Source organism: Panulirus ornatus, chromosome 59, assembly GCF_036320965.1.
Source record: "Panulirus ornatus isolate Po-2019 chromosome 59, ASM3632096v1, whole genome shotgun sequence".
Taxonomy (NCBI): Eukaryota; Metazoa; Arthropoda; class Malacostraca; order Decapoda; family Palinuridae; genus Panulirus; species Panulirus ornatus.
Genome location: NC_092282.1, coordinates 15,181,078 through 15,207,391, shown reverse-complemented (window position 1 = coordinate 15,207,391; position 26,314 = coordinate 15,181,078). Strand labels below are relative to the sequence as shown.

At 41.1% G+C, this 26,314-nt stretch overlaps 1 protein-coding gene across 4 annotated transcripts in view; it reads right to left on the bottom strand.

Annotated features, from left to right (window-relative positions):
- Klp64D (kinesin-like protein 64D) overlaps positions 1–26,314 on the bottom strand; it is a 135,169-nt gene that overhangs the window by 90,650 nt on the left and 18,205 nt on the right. For all 4 annotated transcript variants that reach the window (XM_071696150.1, XM_071696151.1, XM_071696152.1 and 1 more), the window contains exons 4-5: positions 18,517–18,707; positions 9,402–9,541 (exon numbers count right to left, since the gene is read on the bottom strand). In XM_071696150.1, the coding sequence (XP_071552251.1) occupies positions 9,402–9,541; positions 18,517–18,707 (331 nt within the window). The remainder of the gene's footprint in view (positions 1–9,401; positions 9,542–18,516; positions 18,708–26,314) is intronic.

Genomic DNA, 26,314 nt, shown 5'->3' with positions numbered 1-26,314 from the left:
TACCTCTAGTATAATAGACTTCAGTCAGTATATCAGAATTCAGCTTTCAACAGACTCTCTGGACTTCACCAGACTAAGTTTGGGATCTAACAGAAATTTTCAAGAAATTCCATTACATCAAAATTTCAGTCTAAGTCAAAGACCCAAGAGAGAGTTTGGGATGTAACAGAATAGTTCATTAGTTCCCAAACTCTGTCAGGACTGAGTGTCAGGAAAACATGATAGACTGTTGCACATTACCTCTGTGTACTTTGCCTTTATCTTCCTGTCACACAAAGTTCTTTCAAGCATATACGTATCTAGTTTTACATTCATTTACAATAGTGTAATGCTGCAGTATTATTTTTTATACCTCTACATCTTCAAGACATAACAAGACCTACCTTGGTCACTGCCTACCAGTATAAGTGAATTGTTTTTCAATTCAAAAACAGATTCAGTGAATGTGTTCTCATGTAATTACAGTGTTTTCTAATGTCCTCAATCATCTTACTCTTATCCCATTTATCCACTACTATTATATCATAAAAGTACTTCTTTCTATCTTTTTTAATAATCTTACTTAACTTCACTTTTTGTCTTATGGGTGCTCAATTCCTCCATCTCCTGACGATTTATTTCAATAACTTCAAGGATATGGTCTGGTCACCCATCATTTTTCTCTCTTCCACTAATATCTTTGTTGCCCTCCTCTGAACCTTCACTATTAGCTGTTTGTGCCTCTTTAGGTTGTAATCAAACTTAAGTTTTACCCTTTTGTAGGATATAAACAGCATCCTACATATTTCTGTATCCACAAGCTTAAGAGTTACTCTAATATTTGCTAGCAGATAGCTTGTCTCCTTAGCTATTCTCCTAATGTGTGACTGAGGCGGCAGGCTCAGGATAATGTCGACTCCCAAGGCCTTTTCATACAAAGAATCCAGAAGAGTATTTCCTAGTTGATAACAATCACATTGAGGCCTTCTTTCACTCTGTCCCTCCATCATTACTTTACGTAAGCTCGAATTAAATTTCATCAACCATGTATCAGAAAAACTTTGGCATCTCTTTAGGCTCCCTTGTAGCCTGATACAACCCTCCTCACTTTTGACCTCTCGTGATGCTTTACAGATAGGAGTAAAGACACAGATCATATATAAAAGGTTATGAGACAGAGCAATAAGAGTGCTACCTCTCTACCTATAACACATAACAATAATCACATAAAGATGAAGAAAAACAAAAACAAATGTCTACTGGGTCCTTCTGAGGCTGTTTTGATCAAAAAAAGATCATAAATATATAATCATAAGAAGAGAGTAAAAAGTAAATAGACAACTAAGGGAAACTGCTTCTAGAATTCTTAACAATATAGGCACTAATAATATCAAACATAAACTTGGATAGAGGTTTTTGTTTATTCAATTTTCTTATATATTTATAGTTATGCTGTTTGCATCCACTAATACAACTGAAATATAACTGATGAAATCTGTAATATCTGCTTAGATCAAAAATGCTGAAGCATTTGACAGTTTTGATTGCTTGCATTAAATCCCATCTTAATCTTTTCTTTTGTAAGCTGAATAGCTTAAAGTCATCCAGAGGACCTTCATATGAGTTCTCTCTCTGAATGAGAAGAATCTAGAAAGCTTGCAGCTATACTGACTAGTATTCAAGAATGGCAACCAAAGCTAAAATAATCTTCAAAAAGGAAACGCAATATTGCACTGATAAGTAAAGATTATTTCCTTGGAAGTGAATTCAAACGACCTATGAATACAGCCTAAAACTGTGATAACATCTTTTAGTAGTTCTACATACTTCTGAATTGGTTTTAGGGCATCAGAGAAAATTACAGGATGTACCTCTTTCATCTGGCAACACTGGGACTTGGCCATTGCCTGACCACAGAAAATGCAGGAAAACAGAAATTGATCCCTAAGTCATACACAGCTGATACGATCTCATAAAAATCACACAAAGTCTTTACATTAGTTCCTTTATCAAATTTTTTCAGTAGTTCCTTTATCAATTTTTTTCAGTAACTCCACCTTTTCAAGCATAGATTATGATTTATGCTTATGCTCAGAAGCACTAGCATCATCTTCTGCACCTCTTGGTCTCTTGGAAGACACTATTCTAAAATATGCTGATGACACGGTAATCATAGAAAAAATTGTTAATGATAATTGTAATGATTATATTGCCTGAGTTAGTTGCTTTGTTGAGTGGTGTAAAAGATATCATCTGCACTTGAATGTAAAGAAAACTAAAGAGATGATAACACATTTCTGGACAAGAAAACTACATGTACCAGATTTAATTACAAATGAAGATGAAAATGTAGAAAGAGTGAGTCAATACAAGCATCTAGGCTTTATGCTTTATCATAGATGACCAGTTAAAAGGTGTTGAAATACTGATATGGTGTATAAAAAACGTAATCAAAGATTGCACTTTGTACATACCTTAAATAGTCTACGTATGGACAATGCAATAATCAATCTTTTTTATAGGTCAACTTAAGAATCAATCTTATGTTTTTCAATTATCACCTGGTATGGCAAGCTAGCACAGATAAAAATAAACTTGATAAAATTGTTGAAAGCTAGGAAATTGGAAGCAAACACTTAAAACACTAAAATGCTGTATCAGGAATGTGCAATGAAGCAGGTGGAGAAGATATGTCAATCACAACTCATCCTCTACACCAATAATATGTATTTCTAAGGTCAGAAAGAAGACTGTCTCAGCCTACACAGCACACTGATAAATTCAGGAAATCAATTGTACCAAGAAGCATTCTCCTGTTTAACCACCTAAAGATGCTGTAACTTCTCCATGATATAGCGTGCGAGTGCAATGGATGATTCTTTATGTGATATTTTGTATGGTACTTTTATGTGATATTTCATAACTTTATTTTATAAATCTTGTACTTTTTAACCTTGAAATGAGCTTCCAGTCATAAAGAATTTCATTTTCTATCTTATATGCAATTTGACTATAAAGACATCTGAGAGGGTTAGGGAAAATGATTTGGTAAACAGAGAAGAGGTAGTAAAAGCTTTGCGGAAGATGAAAGCCGGCAAGGCAGCAGGTTTGGATGGTATTGCAGTGGAATTTATTAAAAAAGGGGGTGACTGTATTGTTGACTGGTTGGTAAGGTTATTTAATGTATGTATGACTCACGGTGAGGTGCCTGAGGATTGGCAGAATGCGTGCATAGTGCCATTGTACAAAGGCAAAGTGGATAAGAGTGAGTGCTCAAATTACAGAGCTATAAGTTTGTTGAGTATTCCTGGTAAATTATATGGGAGGGTATTGATTGAGAGGGTGAAGGCATGTACAGAGCATCAGATTGGGGAAGAGCAGTGTGGTTTCAGAAGTGGTAGAGGATGTGTGGATCAGGTGTTTGCTTTGAAGAATGTATGTGAGAAATACTTAGAAAAGCAAATGGATTTGTATGTAGCATTTATGGATCTGGAGAAGGCATATGATAGAGTTGATAGAGATGCTCTGTGGAAGGTATTAAGAATATATGGTGTGGGAGGCAAGTTGTTAGAAGCAGTGAAAAGTTTTTATCGAGGATGTAAGGCATGTGTATGTGTAGGAAGAGAGGAAAGTGATTGGTTCTCAGTGAATGTAGGTTTGCGGCAGGGGTGTGTGATGTCTCCATGGTTGTTTAATTTGTTTATGGATGGGGTTGTTAGGGAGGTGAATGCAAGAGTTTTGGAAAGAGGGGCAAGTATGAAGTCTGTTGGGGATGAGAGAGCTTGGGAAGTGAGTCAGTTGTTGTTCGCTGATGATACAGCGCTGGTGGCTGATTCATGTGAGAAACTGCAGAAGCTGGTGACTGAGTTTGGTGTAAAGTGTGTGAAAGAAGAAAGTTAAGAGTAAATGTGAATAAGAGCAAGGTTATTAGGTACAGTAGGGTTGAGGGTCAAGTCAATTGGGAGGTGAGTTTGAATGGAGAAAAACTGGAGGAAGTGAAGTGTTTTAGATATCTGGGAGTGGATCTGGCAGCGGATGGAACCATGGAAGCGGAAGTGGATCATAGGATGGGGGAGGGGGCGAAAATTCTGGGAGCCTTGAAGAATGTGTGGAAGTCAAGAACATTATCTTGGAAAGCAAAAATGGGTATGTTTGAAGGAATAGTGGTTCCAACAATGTTGTATGGTTGCGAGGCGTGGGCTATGGATAGAGTTGTGCGCAGGAGGATGGATGTGCTGGAAATGAGATGTTTGAGGACAATGTGTGGTGTGAGGTGGTTTGATCGAGTAAGTAATGTAAGGGTAAGAGAGATGTGTGGAAATAAAAAGAGCGTGGTTGAGAGAGCAGAAGAGGGTGTTTTGAAATGGTTCAGACACATGGAGAGAATGAGTGAGGAAAGATTGACCAAGAGGATATATGTGTCGGAGGTGGAGGGAACAAGGAGAAGAGGGAGACCAAATTGGAGGTGGAAAGATGGAGTGAAAAAGATTTTGTGTGATCGGGGCCTGAACATGCAGGAGGGTGAAAGGAGGGCAAGGAATAGAGTGAATTGGAGCGATGTGGTATACCGGGGTTGACGTGCTGTCAGTGGATTGAATCGGGGCATGTGAAGCGTCTGGGGTAAACCAGGGAAAACTGTGTAGGTATGTATATTTGCGTGTGTGGACGTATGTATATACATGTGTATGGGGGTGGGTTGGGCCATTTCTTTCGTCTGTTTCCTTGCGCTACCTCGCAAACGCAGGAGACAGCGACAAAGAAAAAAAAAAGAAAAAAAAAATTTTTTATTTTGCTTTGTCGCTGTCTCCCGCGTTTGCGAGGTAGCGCAAGGAAACAGACGAAAGAAATGGCCCAACCCACCCCATACACATGTATATACATACACGTCCACACACGCAAATATACATACCTATACATCTCAATGTACACATATATATACACACACAGACACATACATATATACCCATGCACACAATTCACACTGTCTGCCTTTATTCATTTCCATCGCCACCTCGCCACACATGGACTACCATCCCCCTCCCCCCTCATGTGTGCGAGGTAGCGCTAAGGAAAGACAACAAAGGCCCCATTCGTTCACACTCAGTCTCTAGCTGTCATGCAATAATGCCCGAAACCACAGCTCCCTTTCCACATCCAGGCCCCACACTACTTTCCATGGTTTACCCCAGACGCTTCACATGCCCTGATTCATTCCACTGACAGCACGTCAACCCCGGTATACCACATTGATCCAATTCACTCTATTCCTTGCTCGCCTTTCACCCTCCCGCATGTTCAGGCCCCGATCACTCAAAATCTTTTTCACTCCATCTTTCCACCTCCAATTTGGTCTCCCACTTCTCCTCGTTCCCTCCACCTCCGACACATATATCCTCTTGGTCAATCTTTCCTTACTCATTCTCTCCATGTGCCCAAACCATTTCAAAACACCCTCTTCTGCTCTTTCAACCACGCTCTTTTTACTTCCACACATCTCTCTTACCCTTACATTACTTACTCGATCAAACCACCTCACACCACATATTGTCCTCAAACATCTCATTTCCAGCACATCCACCCTCCTGTGCACAACTCTATCCATAGCCCACGCCTTGCAACCATACAACATTGTTGGAACCACTATTCCTTCAAACATACCCATTTTTGCTTTCCGAGATAATGTTCTCGACTTCCACACATTCTTCAAGGCTCCCAGGGTTTTCACCCCCTTCCCCACCCTATGATCCACTTCCGCTTCCATGGTACCATCTGCTGCCAGATCCACTCCCAGATATCTAATACACTTTACTTCCTCCAGTTTTTCTCCATTCAAACTTACCTCCCAATTGACTTGACCCTCAACCCTACTGTACCTAATAACCTTGCTCTTATTCACATTTACTCTTAACTTTCTTCTTTCACACACTTTACCAAACTCAGTCACCAGCTTCTGCAGTTTCTCACATGAATCAGCCACCAGCGCTGTATCATCAGCGAACAACAACTGACTCACTTCCCAAACTCTCTCATTCACAACAGACTTCATACTTGCCCCTCTTTCCAAAACTCTTGCATTCACCTCCCTAACAACCCCATCCATAAACAAATTAAACAACCATGGAGACATCACACATCCCTGCCGCAAACCTACATTCACTGAGAACCAATCACTTTCCTCTCTTCCTACACGTACACATGCCTTACATCCTTGATAAAAACTTTTCACTGCTTCTAACAACTTGCCTCCCACACCATATATTCTTAATACCTTCCACAGAGCATCTCTATCAACTCTATCATATGCCTTCTCCAGATCCATAAATGCTACATACAAATCCATTTGCTTTTCTAAGTATTTCTCACATACATTCTTCAAAGCAAACACCTGATCCACACATCCTCTACCACTTCTGAAACCACACTGCTCTTCCCCAATCTGATGCTCTGTACATGCCTTCACCCTCTCAATCAATACCCTCCCATATAATTTACCAGGAATACTCAACAAACTTATAGCTCTGTAATTTGAGCACTCACTCTTACCCCCTTTGCCTTTGTACAATGGCACTATGCACGCATTCTGCCAATCCTCAGGCACCTCACCATGAGTCATACATACATTAAATAACCTTACCAACCAGTCAACAATACAGTCACCCCCTTTTTTTATAAATTCCACTGCAATACCATCCAAACCTGCTGCCTTGCCGGCTTTCATCTTCCGCAAAGCTTTTACTACCTCTTCTCTGTTTACCAAATCATTTTCCCTAACCCTCTCACTTTGCACACCACCTTGACCAAAACACCCTATATCTGCCACTCTATCATCAAACACATTCAACAAACCTTCAAAATACTCACTCCATCTCCTTCTCACATCACCACTACTTGTTATCACCTCTTATCTTAAATACAGCTGAATATAAGTGGCTCGGCTACAGTGGAAACAGATTATGGCACCTTAGTGCTGCTAAGAGTGCTGCCCTGGTGGCAGATCTACAAACTAATAACTAAAGGCAGTAGATTCAAAATATGTTGGACCATGGGAGTTGCCGGACCAAAGAACGGTGGATTACAGAGGTACAACCTGGTTATACCTCTTGAAACCTTGGGACCTGGCCATTGCTGGACCACAAAAAATGCCAGAAAGCAGAGACTGACCCCTAAATCATACAAAGTTAACAACCCAATCTCATAGTACTCACACAAATCTTTACAGCAGTTCCTTTACCTAATTTTTTCAGTAACTCCACCTTTTCAAGCAAAGATAATGATTTATGCTTATGCTTTATTAGCAGTAGCACCATTTTCTGCACCTCTTGGTCTCTTGGATGACATCCTGAAGAGCTAAAATACAGCTGAATATAAGAAATTAACAAGACTGTTAATTAGCTTGGCTGCAATGTAAACAGATCTTGGTACCTAAGCACTGCAAACAGCACCTCCCTCATGGCAGATCCACAAACTAATAACTTTTGGTGGCAGATTCAAAATGTGCTGGACCAAGGGAGTTGCAGGACCACAGAGCGCCGGATTAGAGAGGTACAACCTGTACACTTACATTTTTTCCTTAATTACATTATAGTAGAGTATATAGCTACACAAATTTATACCATTGCTTTGTCTTACATTTTCATTTTCTGGAAATATGTTGCACTTTTTTTTTTTTTTTTTATACTTTGTCGCTGTCTCCCGCGTTTGCGAGGTAGCGCAAGGAAACAGACGAAAGAAATGGCCCAACCCCCCCCCATACACATGTACATACACACGTCCACACACGCAAATATACATACCTACACAGCTTTCCATGGTTTACCCCAGACGCTTCACATGCCTTGATTCAATCCACTGACAGCACGTCAACCCCTGTATACCACATCGCTCCAATTCACTCTATTCCTTGCCCTCCTTTCACCCTCCTGCATGTTCAGGCCCCGATCACACAAAATCTTTTTCACTCCATCTTTCCACCTCCAATTTGGTCTCCCTCTTCTCCTCGTTCCCTCCACCTCCGACACATATATCCTCTTGGTCAATCTTTCCTCACTCATTCTCTCCATGTGCCCAAACCATTTCAAAACACCCTCTTCTGCTCTCTCAACCACGCTCTTTTTATTTCCACACATCTCTCTTACCCTTACGTTACTTACTCGATCAAACCACCTCACACCACACATTTTCCTCAAACATCTCATTTCCAGCACGTCCATCCTCCTGCGCACAACTCTATCCATAGCCCACGCCTCGCAACCATACAACATTGTTGGAACCACTATTCCTTCAAACATACCCATTTTTGCTTTCCGAGATAATGTTCTCGACTTCCACACATTCTTCAAGGCTCCCAAAATTTTCGCCCCCTCCCCCACCCTATGATCCACTTCCGCTTCCATGGTTCCATCCGCTGACAGATCCACTCCCAGATATCTAAAACACTTCACTTCCTCCAGTTTTTCTCCATTCAAACTCACCTCCCAATTGACTTGACCCTCAACCCTACTGTACCTAATAACCTTGCTCTTATTCACATTTACTCTTAACTTTCTTCTTCCACACACTTTACCAAACTCAGTCACCAGCTTCTGCAGTTTCTCACATGAATCAGCCACCAGCGCTGTATCATCAGCGAACAACAACTGACTCACTTCCCAAGCTCTCTCATCCCCAACAGACTTCATACTTGCCCCTCTTTCCAGGACTTTTGCATTTACCTCCCTAACAACCCCATCCATAAACAAATTAAACAACCATGGAGACATCACACACCCCTGCCGCAAACCTACATTCACTGAGAACCAATCACTTTCCTCTCTTCCTACACGTACACATGCCTTACATCCTCGATAAAAACTTTTCACTGCTTCTAACAACTTGCCTCCCACACCATATATTCTTAATACCTTCCACAGAGCATCTCTATCAACTCTATCATATGCCTTCTCCAGATCCATAAATGCTACATACAAATCCATTTGCTTTTCTAAGTATTTCTCACATACATTCTTCAAAGCAAACACCTGATCCACACATCCTCTACCACTTCTGAAACCGCACTGCTCTTCCCCAATCTGATGCTCTGTACATGCCTTCACCCTCTCAATCAATACCCTCCCATATAATTTACCAGGAATACTCAACAAACTTATAGCTCTGTAATTTGAGCACTCACTCTTATCCCCTTTGCCTTTGTACAATGGCACTATGCACGCATTCCGCCAATCCTCAGGCACCTCACCATGAGTCATACACTTGCACTTACCAGTATCAAATTCATTTGCCAACTGTGAACCCAGTATTTTACTTTGTCCATCATAAAATCCTACAGACTACTACCATATTCACATAAATGAAAGTAGATTTAGGAAATGTGCATGGTACTATAAGAAGAAATTGCAAATTGGTCTATAACGATAAATACTCACCGCCAGATCAACCAAATGGAGTTTGCCTACTCGCCAGTGCTGATGACCATCTAACCCTCTTTCAGCACACTCTATTGTGATGGTGAATATGGCATGTGACCGGGAACTGTGAGTATTCATATTCGTTGCTCCTACTGCTCCTGCAAAAGAATAGGGACACTTAGTGAAATAAAATGCATGAGCTCCATTTTAATTCACAAAACTCTATCTTATAAACAACAGTCAAAACAAGATTCTATTATGAACGACTTTTCAAAGAAAGGTGCAAGAGGTGAAAAGATGGCAAATTAGAGTTGGGGTGAGAGAATATAATCAAAATTTAGGATATGAAAAATGTTTTGGAAGGAGGTAAATAAAGTGCATAAGACAAGAGAACAAATGGGAACATTGGTGAAGGGGGCAAATGGGTAGGTAATAACAAGTAGTGATGAACTGAGATGGAGTGAGTATTTTGAATTTTTGTTGAATGTGTCTGATGACAGAGTGCCAGATATAGGGTGTTTTGGTCAGGGTGGTGTGCGAAGTGAGAGGGTCAGGGAGAATGGTATGGTGAACAGAGAAAAGGTAGTGAAAGTGTTGCGGAAAATGAGAGCCGGCAAGGCGGCAGCTTTAGATGGTACTGAAGTGGAATTTGTAAAAAAAAGGGATGACTGTATTGTTGATTAGTTAGTATGGATATGCAGTGTGTGTGTGTGGATCATGGTGAAGTGCCTGTGGATTGGCAGAATGCATGCATAGTGCCATTGTACAAAGGCAAAGGGGATAAAGGTGAGTGTTCAAATTACAGTGGTATAAGTTTTTTGAGTATTCCCAGTAAATCATACGGGAGGGTATTGATTGAGAGGGTAAAGGCACATACAGAGCATCAGACTGGGAAAGAGCAGTGTGGTTCCAGAAGTGGTAGAGGATGTGTGGATCAGGTGTTTGCTTTGAAGAATGTATGTGAGAAATACTTAGAAAAACAAATGGATTTGTATGTAGCATTTATGTATCTGAAAAAGGCATATGAAAGGGTGGATTGAGATGCTTTGTGGAAGGTCTTAAGAGTATATGGTGTGGGAGGTAGGTTGCTACAAGCAGTGAAAAGTTTTTACCAAGGATGTAAGGTATGTGTAGGAGTAGAAAGAGTAGAGAAAAACTGATTCCCCGTGAACGTTGGTATGCAGCAGGGGTGCGTGATGTCTCCATGGTTGATTAACTTGTTTATGGATGGGGTGGCTAGGGAGGTGAATGTAAGAGTTTTGGGGGGAGGGGCAAGTATGCAGTCTGTTGAGGATCAGAGGGCTTGGGAAGTGAGTCAGTTGTTCGCTGATGATAAAGGACTGGTGGCTGATTCAGGTGAGAAACTGCAGAGGTTGGTGACTGAGTTTGGTAAAGTGTGTGAAAGAAGAAAGTTGAGAGTAAATGTGAATAAGAGCAAGGTTATTAGGTTCAGTAGGGTTGAGGGACAAGTTAATTGGGAGGTAAGTTTGAATGAGGAAAAACTTGAGGAAGTAAAGTGTTTTAGATATCTGGGAGTGGATTTAGCAGTGGATGGAAACATGAAAGCGGAAGTGAGTCACAGTCTGGGGAAGGGAGCAAAGGTTCTGGGAGCATTGAAGAACGTGTGGAAGGTGAGAACATTATCTCGGAGCAAAAATGGGTATGTTTTAAGGAACAGTGCTTCCAACAATGTTATATGGTTGTGAGACATGGGCTATATATAGGGTTGTGCGGAGGAGGGTGGATGTGTTGGAAATGAAATGTCTGAGGACAATATGTGGTGTGAGGTGGTTTGATTGGGTCAGTAATGAAAGGTTAAGAGAGATGTGTGGTAATAAAAAGAGTGTGGTTGAGAGAGCAGATGAGGGTGTGTTGAAATGGTTTGATCACAAGGAGAGAATGAGTGAGGAAAGATTGATATAAAGGATGTATGTGTCAGAGGTGGAGGGAACGAGAAGTGGGAGACCAAATTGGAGGTGGAAGGATGAAGTGAAAAAGATTTTGAGCAATCGCGGCCCGAACATGCCAGAGGGTGAAAGGCATGCAAGGAATAGAGTGAATTGGAACGATGTGGTATACTGAGGTTAACGTGGTGTCAATGGATTGAACCAGGGAATGTGAAGTGTCTGGGGTACCCCATGGAAAGTTTTGCGGGGCCTGGATGTGGAAAGGGAGCTGTGGTTTCAGTGCATTATACATGACAGATAGAGTCTGACTGTGAACGAATGTGTCATTTGTTGTCTTTTCCTAGCGCTACCTTGCGCGCGCGTGCGGGGGGGGGGGGTGTTAATTCATGTGTGGTAAGGTGGTGACAGGAATGAATAAAGGTAGTAGGTATGAATTATGTGCATGTGTATATATGTATATGTCTGTGTATGTATATATATGGATACTTTGAAATATATAGGTACTGATATGTGCGTGTGTGGACATGTATGTATATACATGTGTAGGCGGGTGGGTTTGGGCATTCTTTCATGTTCCCTTGCGCTACCTCACTAATGCGGGAGACAGCAACAAAGCATAATAAAAGGAAAAAAAATAATAGCTTCGTCTCTTCGATGTATATCAACTGATTTATATTTCTTTCTTGTATCTCCCCTGATGATGTGATTATTACAAAAAAGTATACTTGGGAACTTACCGTGTTTCATTTTCCCCGCAGACTCATAGGAATATATATCTATTTTTATCTTTATCTATTTTGCTTTGTTGCTGTCTCCCGCGTTAGCAAGGTAGCGCAAGGACAAGACGAAAGAATGGCCCAACCCACCCACATACACATGTATATACATACACAGCCACACACACAAATATACATACCTATACATCTCAATGTATACATATATATACACACACAGACATATACATATATACATATGTACATAATTCATACTGTCTGCCTTTATTCATTCCCATCGCCATCCCGCCACACATGAAATAAAACCCCCTCCCCCCTCATGTGTGCGGGGTAGCACTAGGAAAAGACACTCACTCTCTAGCTGTCATGTAATAATGCACCGAAACCACAGCTCCCTTTCCACATCCAGGCCCCACAGAACTTTCTATGGTTTACCCCAGACGCTTCACATGCCCTGGTTCAATCCATTGACAGCACATCGACCCCGATATACAACATCATTCCAATTCACTCTATTCCTTGCATGCCTTTCACCCTTCTGCATGTTCAGGCCCCGATCACTCGAAATCTTTTTCACTCCATCTTTCCAACTCCAATTTGGTCTCCCACTTCTCCTCGTTCCCTCCACCTCTGACACGTATATCCTCTTCGTCAATCTTTCCTCAATCATTCTCTCCATCATGTGGCTAAACCATTTCAAAACACCCTATTCTGCTCTTTCAACCATACTCTTTTTATTACTACACATCTCTCTTACTCTATTATTACTTCCTTGATCAAACCACCTCACACCACATATTGTCCTCAAACATCTCATTTCCAGCACATCCACCCTCCTTCACACAACTCCAACTATAGCCCACACCTCACAACCATATAACATTGTTGGAACCACTATTCCTTCAAACATACCCATTTTTGCTTTCTGAGATAATGTTCTCAACTTCCACACATTCTTCAATGCTCCCAGAACTTCTGCCCCCTCCCTCACCCTATGATTCACTTCCGCTTCCATGGTTCCATCCGCTGCCAGATCCACTCCCAGATATCTAAAACACTTCACTTCCTCCAGTTTTTCTCCATTCAAGCTTACCTCCCAATTGACTTGACCCTCAACCCTACTGTACCTAATAACCTTGCTCTTATTCACATTTACTCTTAACTTTCTTCTTTCACACACTTTACCAAACTCAGTCACCAGCTTCTGCAGTTTCTCACATGAATCAGCCACCAACGCTGTATCATCAGCAAACAACAACTGACTCACTTCCCAAGCCCTCTCATCCACAACAGACTGCATACTTGCCCCTCTTTCCAAAACTCTTGCATTCACCTCCCTAACAACCCCATCCATAAACAAATTAAACAACCATGGGGACATCACACACCCCTGCCACAAACCTATATTCAGTGGGAACCAATCACTTTCCTCTCTTCCTACGTGTACACATGCCTTACATCCTTGATAAAAACTTTTCACTGCTTCTAGCAACTTGCCTCCCACACCATATATTCTTAATACCTTCCACAGAGCATCTCTATCAACTCTATCATATGCCTTCTCCAGATCCATAAATGCTCCATTCAAATCTATTTGCTTTTCTAAGTATTTCTCACATACATTCTTCAAAGCAAAAACCTGATCCACACATCCTCTACCACTTCTGAAACCACACTGCTCTTCCCCAATCTGATGCTCTGTACATGCCTTCACCCTCTCAATCAATAACCTCCCATAGAATTTCCAAGGAATACTCAACAGACTTATATCTCTGTAATTTGAGCACTCACTTTCATCCCCTTTGCCTTTGTACAAAGGCACTATGCAAGCATTCCACCAATCCTCAGGCACCTCACCATGAGTTATACATATATTAAATAACCTTACCAACCAGTCAACAATACAGTCACCCCCTTTTTTAATAGATTCCACTGCAATACCATCCAAACCCACTGCCTTGCCGGCTTTCATCTTCTGCAAAGCTTTTACTACCTCTTCTCTGTTTACCCAATCATTTTCCCTAACCCTCTCACTTTGCACACCACCTCGACCAAAACACCCTATATCTGCCACGCTATCATCAAACACATTCAACAAACCTTCAAAATACTCACTCCATCTCCTTCTCACATCACCACTACTTGTTATCACCCCCCCATTAGCCCCCTTCACTGATGTTCCCACTTGTTCCCTTGTCTTACGCACTTTATTTACCTCCTTCCAAAACATCTTTTTATTCTAACCCTAAAATTTAATGATACTCTCTCACCCTAACTCTTATTTGCCCTCTTTTTCACCTCTTGCATCTTTCTCTTGACCTCCTGCCTCTTTCTATTATACATCTCCCAGTCATTTGCATTATTTCCCTGCAAAAATCATCCAAATGCCTCTCTCTTCTCTTTCAGTAATAATCTTACTTCTTCATCCCACCACTCACTACCCTTTCTAATCTGCCCACGCTTCTCATGCCACAAGCATCTTTTGCGCAAGCCATCACTACTTCCCTAAATACATCCCATTCCTCCCCCCACTCCCCTTACCTCCTTTGTTCTCACCTTTTCCATTCTGTACTCAGTCTCTCCTGGTACTTCCTCACACAAGTCTCCTTCTCAAGCTCACTTACTCTCACCACTCTTTTCACCCCAACATTCTCTCTTCTTTTCTGAAAACCTCTACAAATCTTCACCTTCGCCTCCACAAGATAATGATCAGACATCCCTCCAGTTGCACCTCTCAGCACATTAACATCCAAAAGTCTCTCTTTCACGTGCCTATCAATTAACATGTAACCCAATAACGCTCTCTGGCCATCTCTCCTACTTACATATGTATACTTATGTATATCTCTCTTTTTAACCCAGGTATTCCCAATCACCAATCCTTTTTCAGCACATAAATCTACAAGATCTTCACCATTTCCATTTACAACACTGATCACCCCATGTACACCAATTATTCCCTCAACTGCCACATTACTCACCTTTGCACTTAAATCATCTATCACTATAACCTGGTCTTGTGCATCAAAACTACTAACACACTCACTCAGCTGCTCCCAAAACACTTGCCTCTCATGATCTTTCTGCTCATGCCCAGGTGCATATGCACCAATAATCACCCATCTCTCTCCATCCACTTTCAGTTTTACCCATATCAATCTAGAGTTTACTTTCTTACACTCCATCACATACTCCCACCACTCCTGTTTCAGGAGTAGTGCTACTCCTTCCCTTGCTCTTGTCCTCTCACTAACCCCTGACTTTACTCCCAAGACATATCGGAACAAACTTATACCTCTGTAATTTAAGCACTCACTTTTATCCCCTTTGCCTTTGTACAATGGCACTATGCAAGCATTCTGCCAATCCTCAGGCACCTCACCATGAGTCATATCATTAAATAACCTTACCAACCAGTCAATGATACAGTCACCCCCTTTTTAATAAATTCCACTGCAATACCATCTAAACCCGTTGCCTTGCCGGCTTTCATCTTCCGCAAAGCTTTTACTACCTCTTCTCTGTTTACCAAATCATTTTCCCTAACCCTCTCACTTTGCACACCACCTCGACCAAAACACCCTATATCTGCCACTCTATCATCAAACACATTCAACAAACCTTCAAAATACTCACTCCATCTCCTTCTCACATCACCGTTACTTGTTATCACCTCCCCATTAGCCCCCTTCACTGAAGTTCCATTTGTTCCCTTGTCTTACGCACTTTATTTACCTCCTTCCAAAACATCTTTTTCTCTAACCCTCTCACTCTGCACACCACCTCGACCAAAACACCCTATATCTGCCACGCTATCATCAAACACATTCAACAAACCTTCAAAATACTCACTCCATCTCCTTCTCACATCACCACTACTTGTTATCACCTCCCCATTAGCCCCCTTCACTGAAGTTCCCATTTGTTCCCTCATCTTACACACTTTATTTACCTCCTTCCAAAACATCTTTTTATTCTCCCTAAAATTTAATGATATTCTCTCACCCTATCTTTCATTTGCCCTCTTTTTCACCTCTTGCACCTTTCTCTTAACCTCCTGCCTCTTTCTTTTATACATCTCCCACTCATTTGCATTATTTCCCCGCAAAAATCATCCAAATGCCTCTCTCTTCTCTTTCACTAATAATCTTACTTCTTCATCCCACCACTCACTACCCTTTCTAATCTGCCCACCTCCCACGCTTCTCATGCCACAAGCATCTTTTGTGCAAGCCATCACTGCTTCCATAAATACATCCCATTCCTCCCCCACTCCCCTTACCTCCTTTGTTCTCACCTTTTTCCATTCTGTACTCAGTCTCTCCTGGTACTTCCTCACACAAGTCTCCTTCCCAAGCTCACTTACTCTCACCACTCTTTTCACCCCTACAAATCTTCACCTTTGTCTCCACAAGATATGGGAGGGTATTGAGTGAGAGGGTGAAAGTGTGTACCTGCTTAGTATTTCCCTCTCTTTGTGCATAAAAGCTATCTTGATTTTTCCAACTGACAGTTTGTCTCTTTAACTATTTCCCTATGGAACTCTGACGACAGGTTGGGGATGAAGACAGTGTTCAATTCCAATTCTCACACAGAATGGTGAAGCTTGTTTCCTGCTAAATAATAATCATATCATGGCATTCTCGCACTTTTCCCACCTTCATTGCTTAACATTCACTTGGGTTGAATTTCATTAACTGCTTAAATGACGAAGTTTATCAGCTCTTGAAAAACCCAAGATTATCTTTTCTCTTTCCCTTTTTTGAGTTTTCAATTTTCATTCAAAGCCCACTCTTGATGAGGAAGTCTGCATATAACAAGCCTTTTTAATAAAAGAACACTGTAAGCTTAAACCAAAGTTGATCAACCAATCATTTATATTATTTTCTATAATAAAACACTGTGACTGAATTTGTGTTTGAATTGCAGGATTGAACATTAATCTTAAGAGTTCATCCTTTATGTTACTGATTGTAGCTCAGCCTTAAAGCCACAGGAACCCCGGGAGAAACGGACTTGAGGTTAAATAAAAACGAAATAATGGGTTAAGATTTTACATATAGAAAACTTTATGAAGAATGTATATTTTTCCCCAAAATATAAAGTGATATTTGTGAACACTACCTCAGCTCAACCAGTTTCATATATACAGTACATTTTGTGGTTTCCAAGTTCAAGCCAGTCAAATGATGTTTTAGCAAAATTTCTGTCTCTCTGTTTATATCTCTGATACCTATTCCTCTCCAGGAGTTCCCATCAAGAGGGTGGCCATTACAGAAGATTCTTCACTTCTCCCAGTCCTTACATGCCTCTCTGGCATGTGTTTTAGATATCTGGGAGTGGATTTGGCAGCGGATGGAACTATGGAAGTGGGAGTGAGTCACAGGGTGGGGGAGGGGGCGAAAGTTCTGGGAGTGTTTAAAAATGTTTGGAAGGTGAGAACATTATCTTGGAAAGTAAAAATGGGTGTGTTAGAAGAAATAGTGGTTCCAACAATGTTATATGGTTGCGAGGTGTGGGTTATTGATAGGGTTGTGCGAAGGAGGGTGGATGTGTTGGAAATGAGATGTTAGAGGACAATATGTGGGGTGAGGTGGTTTGATCGAGTACATAATGAAATGGTAAGAGAGATTTGTGGTAATAAAAAGAGTGTGGCTGAGAGAGCAGAAGAGGGTATATTGAAATGGTTTGGTCACATGGAGAGAATGAGTAAGGAAAGATTGACAAGAAGGATATATGTCAGAGGTGGAGGGAACGAGGAGAAGTGGGAGACCAAACTGGAGGTGGAAGGATGGAGTGAAAAAGATTTTGAGCGATTGGGGCCTGAACATGCAGGAGGGTGAAAGGCATGAAAGGAATAGAGTGAATTGGAATGATGTGGTATACTAGGGTCGACGCGCTGTCAATGAATCGAACCACGGCATGTGAAGCGTCTGGGGTAAACCATGAAAAGTTTTGTGGGGCCTGGATGTGGAAAGGGAGCTATGGTTTCGGTGCATTATACATGACAGCTAGAAACAGTGTGAACAAATGTGGCCTTTGTTGTCTTTTCCTAGTGCTACCTTGCGCGTGTGCGGGGGAGGGGGTTGTCATTTCATGTGTGGCAGGGTGGCGATGGGAATGAATAAAGGTAGCAAGTATGAATTATGTACATGTGTATATATGTATATGTCTGTGTATGTATATATATGTATACGTTGAAATGTATACGTATGTATATGTGCATGTGTGGACGTGTATGTATATACATATGTATGTGGGTGGGTTGGGCAATTCTTTCGTCTGTTTCCTTGCGCTACCTCGCTAATGTGGGAGACAGCGACAGAGTATGATAAAAAAAAAAATAAATAAATTTTTCTATCTTAATGTTATCATTGATTAACATTTTAATCAAACACTGAATTAGAAGATATAATAGAATCATTTTGTTATGAATTTCTAATTGTGATCCTACAAATGAACAAAGGTTGTGCACGCTATCCCATCACTTACGATTCTTATTTCCAAGAGTCATGATTTTATCCATTTCATCGGCATTATGTACAACATGTGTTAGAAGATCTTTCACATAGACACCAACATCAGGTCGTTCTTTAACTTCTAACCTTACTGACTGGTCTTGTCGGAGAAGGTCACGAACTTCTTCATTGTATATCTCAAGGTATGATACTCGTACAAGAAACCTGAAAAATAAAAGGTATTAGTGAGATGATTCATATATGAATCCATCAATATACTGTATCTATCTAAACAATATAAAGAGACACACATACACAGGCATGTGTATATAATAGCCTATAATTAGATAATCATTTAATAATTAATAGAAAACAAATAGATGAATTTCTACCAGGATATATTACACAAGTGAAAGATATCACAGTTTTAGGGAAAGGAGGTCATATGTAAAAAACTTCTTAGATTTCTATTCGAGATTGACCTCTAGCTAGACAAAAGGTATGGCTGGGTGGATTGCCTGTATCTATATTGCCAGAAAGCAGTTGACACTATACCTCAAAAAAATGATTAAGAAGTTGGATTACCAAGCAGGAATGAGGGGAAAACTCTTTCAATGGATAGATGATTATCTGACTGGAAGGGAGCAAAGGATGCTCATCAAAGAAGCCTTCTCTAAATAAGTTGAAGTGACCAGCAAAGTACAACAAGGTTCTATTCTGGGATCTATGCATCTAAGTATGTGACTTACCACGAGATATGGACTCCTACCTGAATATGTTTACAGATGATGCAAAGGTCACATGGAAATTGAAAACAAAAACTGCATCAACTTACAAGGGGATCTAAACTGACTCCAAAGTTGGTTGGATAAGCAGGTGATGAAATTCAACCCAAGTAAATGTTAAGCAATGAAGGTGGGAAAAGTGCGAGCATGCCTTAATATGATTATCATTTAGCAGGAAACAAGCTTCACCATTCTGTGTGAGAATTGGAATTGAACACTGTCTTCATCCCCAACCTGTCGTCAGAGTTCCACATTAGGAAAATAGTTAAGGAGACTAACTGTCAGTTGGAAAAATCAATGTAGCTTTTATGCACAAAGAGAGGGAAATACTAAGCAGGTTACTCATATCTTACATAGGGTCAAAACTAGGGTATGCTTCTCAAGTTTGGTCAATGCACTTAGATAAGCATGAAGAGCTAATAGAAACGGTCCAGGGGAGGGCAACAAAGATGATACCAGAATTAAGTTCTGGGAAAGACCAGAGGCTTCAAATCTGCTCTCCTTGTAAGAGAGAGAAGTGAAAGGTGATCTGATCACAACCTTAAAGTTTTCTAAAAAGATTGATGATATGGACAGAGGTCAGCTGTCACAGAGATATAAGAAATGAGCAATTGGAAGATATAGCATGATATTAAGCAAGAACCTTGTTAAAAGGTCTAAAGAAGCACTGTTTTAGTATATGAGTGATCAATGAACAGGACAAAATGACTGAGGACATGGTTCATGCAAACAGCATACATAAATCTAGGAATTTGTATGATGATATAGACTGTATTTCTATACTTGATCACCCTTGCCTGCATTAACAAGGTAACACCAGAAACAGATGAAGAAAGACCCATCCACTCATATACACACATATACATATGTACATACATGCACATACATGTACATACATACATACATACATACATACATATACATCGAGGATGTAAGGCATGTGTACGCGTAGGAAGAGAGGAAAGTGATTGGTTCTCAGTGAATGCTGCTTTGCAGCAGGGGTGTGTGATGTCTCCATGGTTGTTTAATTTGTTTATGGATGGGGTTGTTAGGGAGGTGAATGCAAGAGTTTTGGAAAGAGGGACAAGTATGCAGTCTGTTGTGGATGAGAGAGCTTGGGAAGTGAGTCAGTTGTTGTTCGCTGATTATCGATACAGCGCTGGTGGCTGATTCAGGAGAGAAACTGCAGAAGCTGGTGACTGAGTCTGGTAAAGTGTGCAAAAGAAGAAAGCTGGGAGTAAATGTGAATAAGAGTAAGATTATTAGGTACAGTAGGGAGGTAAGTTTGAATGGAGAAAAACTGGAGGAAGTGAAGTGTTTTAGATATCTGAGAGTGGATTTGGCAGCGGATGGAACCATGGAAGCGGAAGTGAATCATAGGGTGGGGGAGGGGGCGAAAGTTCTAGGAGCCTTGAAGAATGTGTGGAAGTCGAGAACATTATCTCCGAAAGCAAAAATGGGTATGTTTGAGGGAATAGTGGTTATATGATTGCGAGGCGTGGGCTATAGATAGAGTTGTGCGGAGCAGGGTAGATATGCTGGAAATGAGATGTTTGAGGACAGTATCTGGTGTGAGGTGGTTTGATCGATTAAGTAATAATAGGGTAAGAGAGATGTGTGGTAATATAAAGAGTGTGGTTGAGAGAGAAGAGGGTGTTTTGAAATGGTTTGGTCATATGGAGAGAATGAGTGAGGAAAGATTGACCAAGAGGATATATGTGTCAGAGGTGGAGGGAATGAGGAGAAGTGGGAGATCAAATTAGAGGTGGAAAGATGGAAAGAAAAAGATTTTGAGTGATCGTGGGCCTGAACATGCAGGAAGGTGAAAGGCGTGCAAGGAATAGAGTGAATTGGAATGATGTGGTATACCGGGGTCGACGTGCTATCAGTGGATTGAACCAGGGCATGTGAAGTGTCTGGGGTAAACCATGGAAAGTTCTGTGGGGCCTGGATGTGGAAAGGGAGCTGTGGTTTCGGTGCAGTATACATGACAGCTAGAGACTGAGTGTGAACAAATGTGGCCTTTGTTGTCTTTCCTAGCACTACCTCACACACATGAGGGGGGAGGGGGTTTTTATTTCATGTGTGTCGGGGTGGCGATGGGAATGAATAAAGGCAGACAGTATGAATTACGTACATGCATATATATGTATATGTCTGTGTGTGTATATATATGTATACGTTGTGATGTATAGGTATGTATATTTGCGTGTGTGGACGTGTATGTATATACATCTGTATGTGGGTGGGTTGGGCCATTCTTTCGTTTGTTTCCTTGTGCTACCTTGCTCACGCAGGAGACAGCGACAAAGCAAAATAGATAAATAAATAAATATATATATGGGCAGATGAGAAAGGGTAGTGAGTGGTGGGATGAAGAAGTAAGATTATTAGTAAAACAGAAGAGAGAGGCATTTGGACGATTTTTGCAGGGCAATAATGCAAATGACTGGCAGATGTATAAAACAAAGAGGCAGGAGGTCAAGAGAAAGGTGCAAGAGGTGAAAAAGAGGGCAAATGAGAGTTGGGGTGAGAGAGTATCATTAAATTTTAGGGAGAATAAAAAGATGTTTTGGAAGGAGGTAAATAAAGTGCATAAGACAAGGGAACAAATGGGAACTTCAGTGAAGGAGGTTAATGGTGAGGTGATAACAAGTAGTGGTGATGTGAGAAGGAGATGGAGTGAGTATTTTGAAGGTTTGTTGAATGTGTTTGATGATAGAGTGGCAGATATGGGGTGTTTTGGTCGAGGTGGTGTGCAAAGTGAGAGGGTTAGGGAGAATGATTTGGTAAACAGAGAAGAGGCAGTAAAAGCTTTGCGGAAGATGAAAGCCGGCAAGGCAGCGGGTTTGGATGGTATTGCGGTGGAATTTATTAAAAAAGGGGGTGACTGTATTGTTCACTGGTTGGTAAGGTTATTTAATGTATGTATGACTCATGGTGAGGTGCCTGAGGATTGGAGGAATGCTTGCATAGTGCCATTGTACAAAGGCAAAGGGGATAAAAGTGAGTGCTCAAATTACAGAGGTATAAGTTCGTTGAGTATTCCGGAAATCTATGGGAGGGTATTGATTGAGAGGGTGAAGGCATGTACAGAGCATCAGATTGGGGAAGAGCAGTGTGGTTTCAGAAGTGGTAGAGGAAGTGTGGATCAGGTGTTTGCTTTGAAGAATGTATGTGTGAAATACTTAGAAAAGCAAATGGATTTGTGTGTAGCATTTATGGGTCTGGAGAACGCATATGATAGAGTTGATAGAGATGCTCTGTGGAAGGTATTAAGAATATATGGTATGGGGGCAAGTTGTTAGAAGCAGTGAAAAGTTTTTATCAAGGATGTAAGGCATGTGTACGTGTAGGAAGAGAGGAAAGTGATTGGTTCTCAGTGAATATTGGTTTGCAGCAGGGGTATGTGATGTCTCCATGGTTGTTTAATTTGTTTATGGATGGGGTTGTTAGGGAGGTGAATGCAAGAGTTTTGGAAAAAGGGGCAAGTAAGCAGTCTGTTGTGGATGAGAGAGCTTGGGAAGTGAGTCAGTTGTTGTTCGCTGATGATACAGCGCTGGTGGCTGATTCGTGTGAGAAACTGCAGAAGCTGGTGATTGAGTTTGGTAAAGTGTGTGAAAGAAGAAAGCTGAGAGTAAATGTGAATAAGAGCAAGGTTATTAGATACAGTAGGGTTGAGGGACAGGTCAACTGGGAGGTAAGTTTGAATGGAGAAAAATTGGAGGAAGTGAAGTGTTTCAGATATCTGGGAGTGGATTTGGCAGCAGATGGAACCATGGAAGCGGAAGTGAATCACAGGGTGAGGGAGGGGGCAAAAGTTCTGGGAGCATTGAAGAATGTGTGGAAGTTGAGAACATTATCTCGGAAAGCAAAAATGGGTATGTTTAAAGGAATAGTGGTTCCAACAATGTTATATGGTTGCGAGGCATGGGCTATGGATAGAGTTGTGCGGAGGAGGGTAGATGTGCTGGAAATGAGATGTTTGAGGACAATATGTGGTGTGAGGTGGTTTGATCGAGTAAGTAATGAAAGGGTAAAAGAGATGTGTGGTAATACAAAGTGTGTGGCTGAGAGAGCAGAAGAAGGTGTTTTGAAATGGTTTGGTCATATGGAGAGAATGAATGAGGTAAGATTGACCAAGAGGACATATGTGTCACAGGTGGAGGGAATGAGGAGAAGTGGGAGACCAAATTGGAGGTGGAAAGACGGAGTGAAAAAGATTTTGAGTGATCGGGGCCTGAACATGCAGGAGGGTGAAAGGCGTGCAAGGAATAGAGTGAATTGAAATGATTTGGTATACCGGGGTTGACGTGCTGTCAATGGATTGAACCAGGGTGTGTGAAGCATCTGGGGTAAACCATGGAAAGTTTTGTGGGGCCTGGATGTGGAAAGGGAGCTGTGATTTCGGTGCATTATACATGACAGCTAGAGACTGAGTTTGAATGAATGTGGCCTTTGTTGTCTTTTCCTAGCGCTACCTCGTGCATATACGGGGGGAGGGGGTTGTTATTTCATGTGTGGCGGGGTGGTGATGGGAATGAATAAAGGCAGACAGTATGAATTATGTATATGTGTATATATGTATATGTCTGTGTGTGTATATATGTGTATATGTTGAGATGTATAGGTATGTATATTTGCGTGTGTGGACGTGTATGTATATACATGTGTATGTGGGTGGGTTGGGCCATTCTTTCGTCTGTTTCCTTGTGCTACCTTGCTAACGCGGGAGACAGCGACAAAGCAAAATGATGAATGATGGATGACATATATATCATGTACATACATATATCCACATGTACAAATTCATACTTTCTTGCCTTCATTGATTCCCAGTGTCATCCTGCCCCAAAAGAAACAGATTCACCATCCCCTGCATCAGTGAAGTACAGCCAGGAAACAGATGAAAAAAGGCCACATCTGCCCACACTGAGCCTCTAACTCTCATATGTAATGCACCGAAACCACAGCTCCCTAACCACATCCAGACCCACATACCTTTCCATGGTTTACCCCAGACATTTCAAATGCCTTTGTTCAGTCCACTGACAGTATGTCGACCCCAGTATACCACATCATTCCAATTCACTTTATTCCATACAAGCCTTTCACTCTCCTGCATGTTCTGGCCTCGATCACTCAAAATCTTTTTCACTCAATCCTTCAACATCCAGTTTGGTCTCCTGCTTCTCCTTGTTCCCTCCACCTCTGGCACATATATCTTCTTTGTCAACCATTCCTTACTCATTCTCTCCATATGTCCAAACAATTTCAACATACCCTCTTCTGCTCTCTCAACCACAATCATTTCATTCTCTCAAATCTCTCTTACCCTATCATTACTTACTCTATCAAACCAACTCACATTACATATTGTCCTGAAACATTTCATTTCCAATATATCCACCCTCCTCCATACAACCTTATCTATAGCCCATGCCTCACATCCATATAATATTGTTGGAACTACTATTCCTTCAAATAATCCCATTTTTGTTCTCCGAGATAATGTTCTCTCTTCCACACATTCTTCATTGCTCCCAGAACTTTCTTCACCTCCACCACCCTAGGACTCACTTCAGCTTCCATGGTTCCAGCTGCCAAGTCCACTCCCAGATATCTAAAACACTTAACTTATTCCAATTTTTCTGTATTCAAATATACATCCCAACTAATTTGTCCCTCAACCCTGCTAAACCAATTAACCTTGTTCTTATTCACATTTACTCTTAAATTTCTCCTTTCAAATTCTTTTCCAAATTCAGTCACCAACTTCTGCAGTTTCTCACTCAAATCAGCCACTCGTGCTTTTTCATCAGCAAGCAACATTTGACTTACTTCCCAGGCCCTCTCAACCCCAACACACTGCATACTCGCCCCTCTCTCCAAAACCCTTACATTTACCTCCCTAACCACTTCATCCACAGACAAATTAAACAAGCATGGTGATATCACACACCCCTGCCACAGACCAACCTTCACTGGGTATCAATTACTCTACTCACTTCCTACTTGTACACATGCCTTACACCCTTGATAAAAACTCCTAACTGCTTCTAGCAGCCCACCTCCTACACCATATATTCTTAAGACCTTCCACAAAGCAGCTCTATCAACCCTACCATATGCCTTCTTCAGATCCATAGATGTCACATACAAATCCATCTGTATTTCTAAGTATTCTCATGTACATTCTTCAAAGTAAACACCTGATCCACACATCCTCTATCACTTCTAAAACTATACTGCACCTCCCCAATCTGATGCTCTGTACATGCTTTCACCCTCCAAATCAATTCCCTCCCTTACAAGTTTCCATTGCAACACAAACCTCGCCAGGTGGTAGAGTGTCCCACACTGTATCGAGACAGACTTCCCCAGAACTTTTTTTTTTAAAGGGGAAGTAAATGTTTATAGTTGTGTTACTGGAGTGATAGTTTTCATACATGGTGCTTTGACAAGAAAATAGTGAAATTGGAAAAAATGTAGCTTAGACATTGAAGCTTATTGATACAGTGGTTAAATTGATGAGAACTACTATTGACGTTTGTGTAAATAAATTAAACATTTCCTTTTTCCATAGCCAGAGGTTCAACCATTATGTGACATTCATTTTTTCTTTTCATTTCAAGCTAGAAGTTTCAGTTTTCTAAATTGTTTCTTACATTTTTCACATGTATATACATGTATGTGTGTGTGTGTGTGTGTGTGCGTGTGTGTGTGTGTGTGTGTGTGTGTGTGTGTGTATGTGTATATATATATGTATATTATCCCTGGGGATAGGGGTGAAAGAATACTTCCCACGCATTCCTCGCGTGTCTTAGAAAGCGACTAGAGGGGACGGGAGCGGGGGGCCAGAAATCCTCCCCTCCTTGTATTTTTTTTTAACTTTCTAAAATGGGAAACAGAAGAAGGAGTCACGCGGGGAGTGCTCATCCTCCTCGAAGGCTCAGATTGGGGTGCCTAAATGTGTGTGGATGTAACCAAGATGTGAAAAAAGGAGAGATAGGTAGTATGTTTGAGGAAAGGAACCTGGATGTTTTG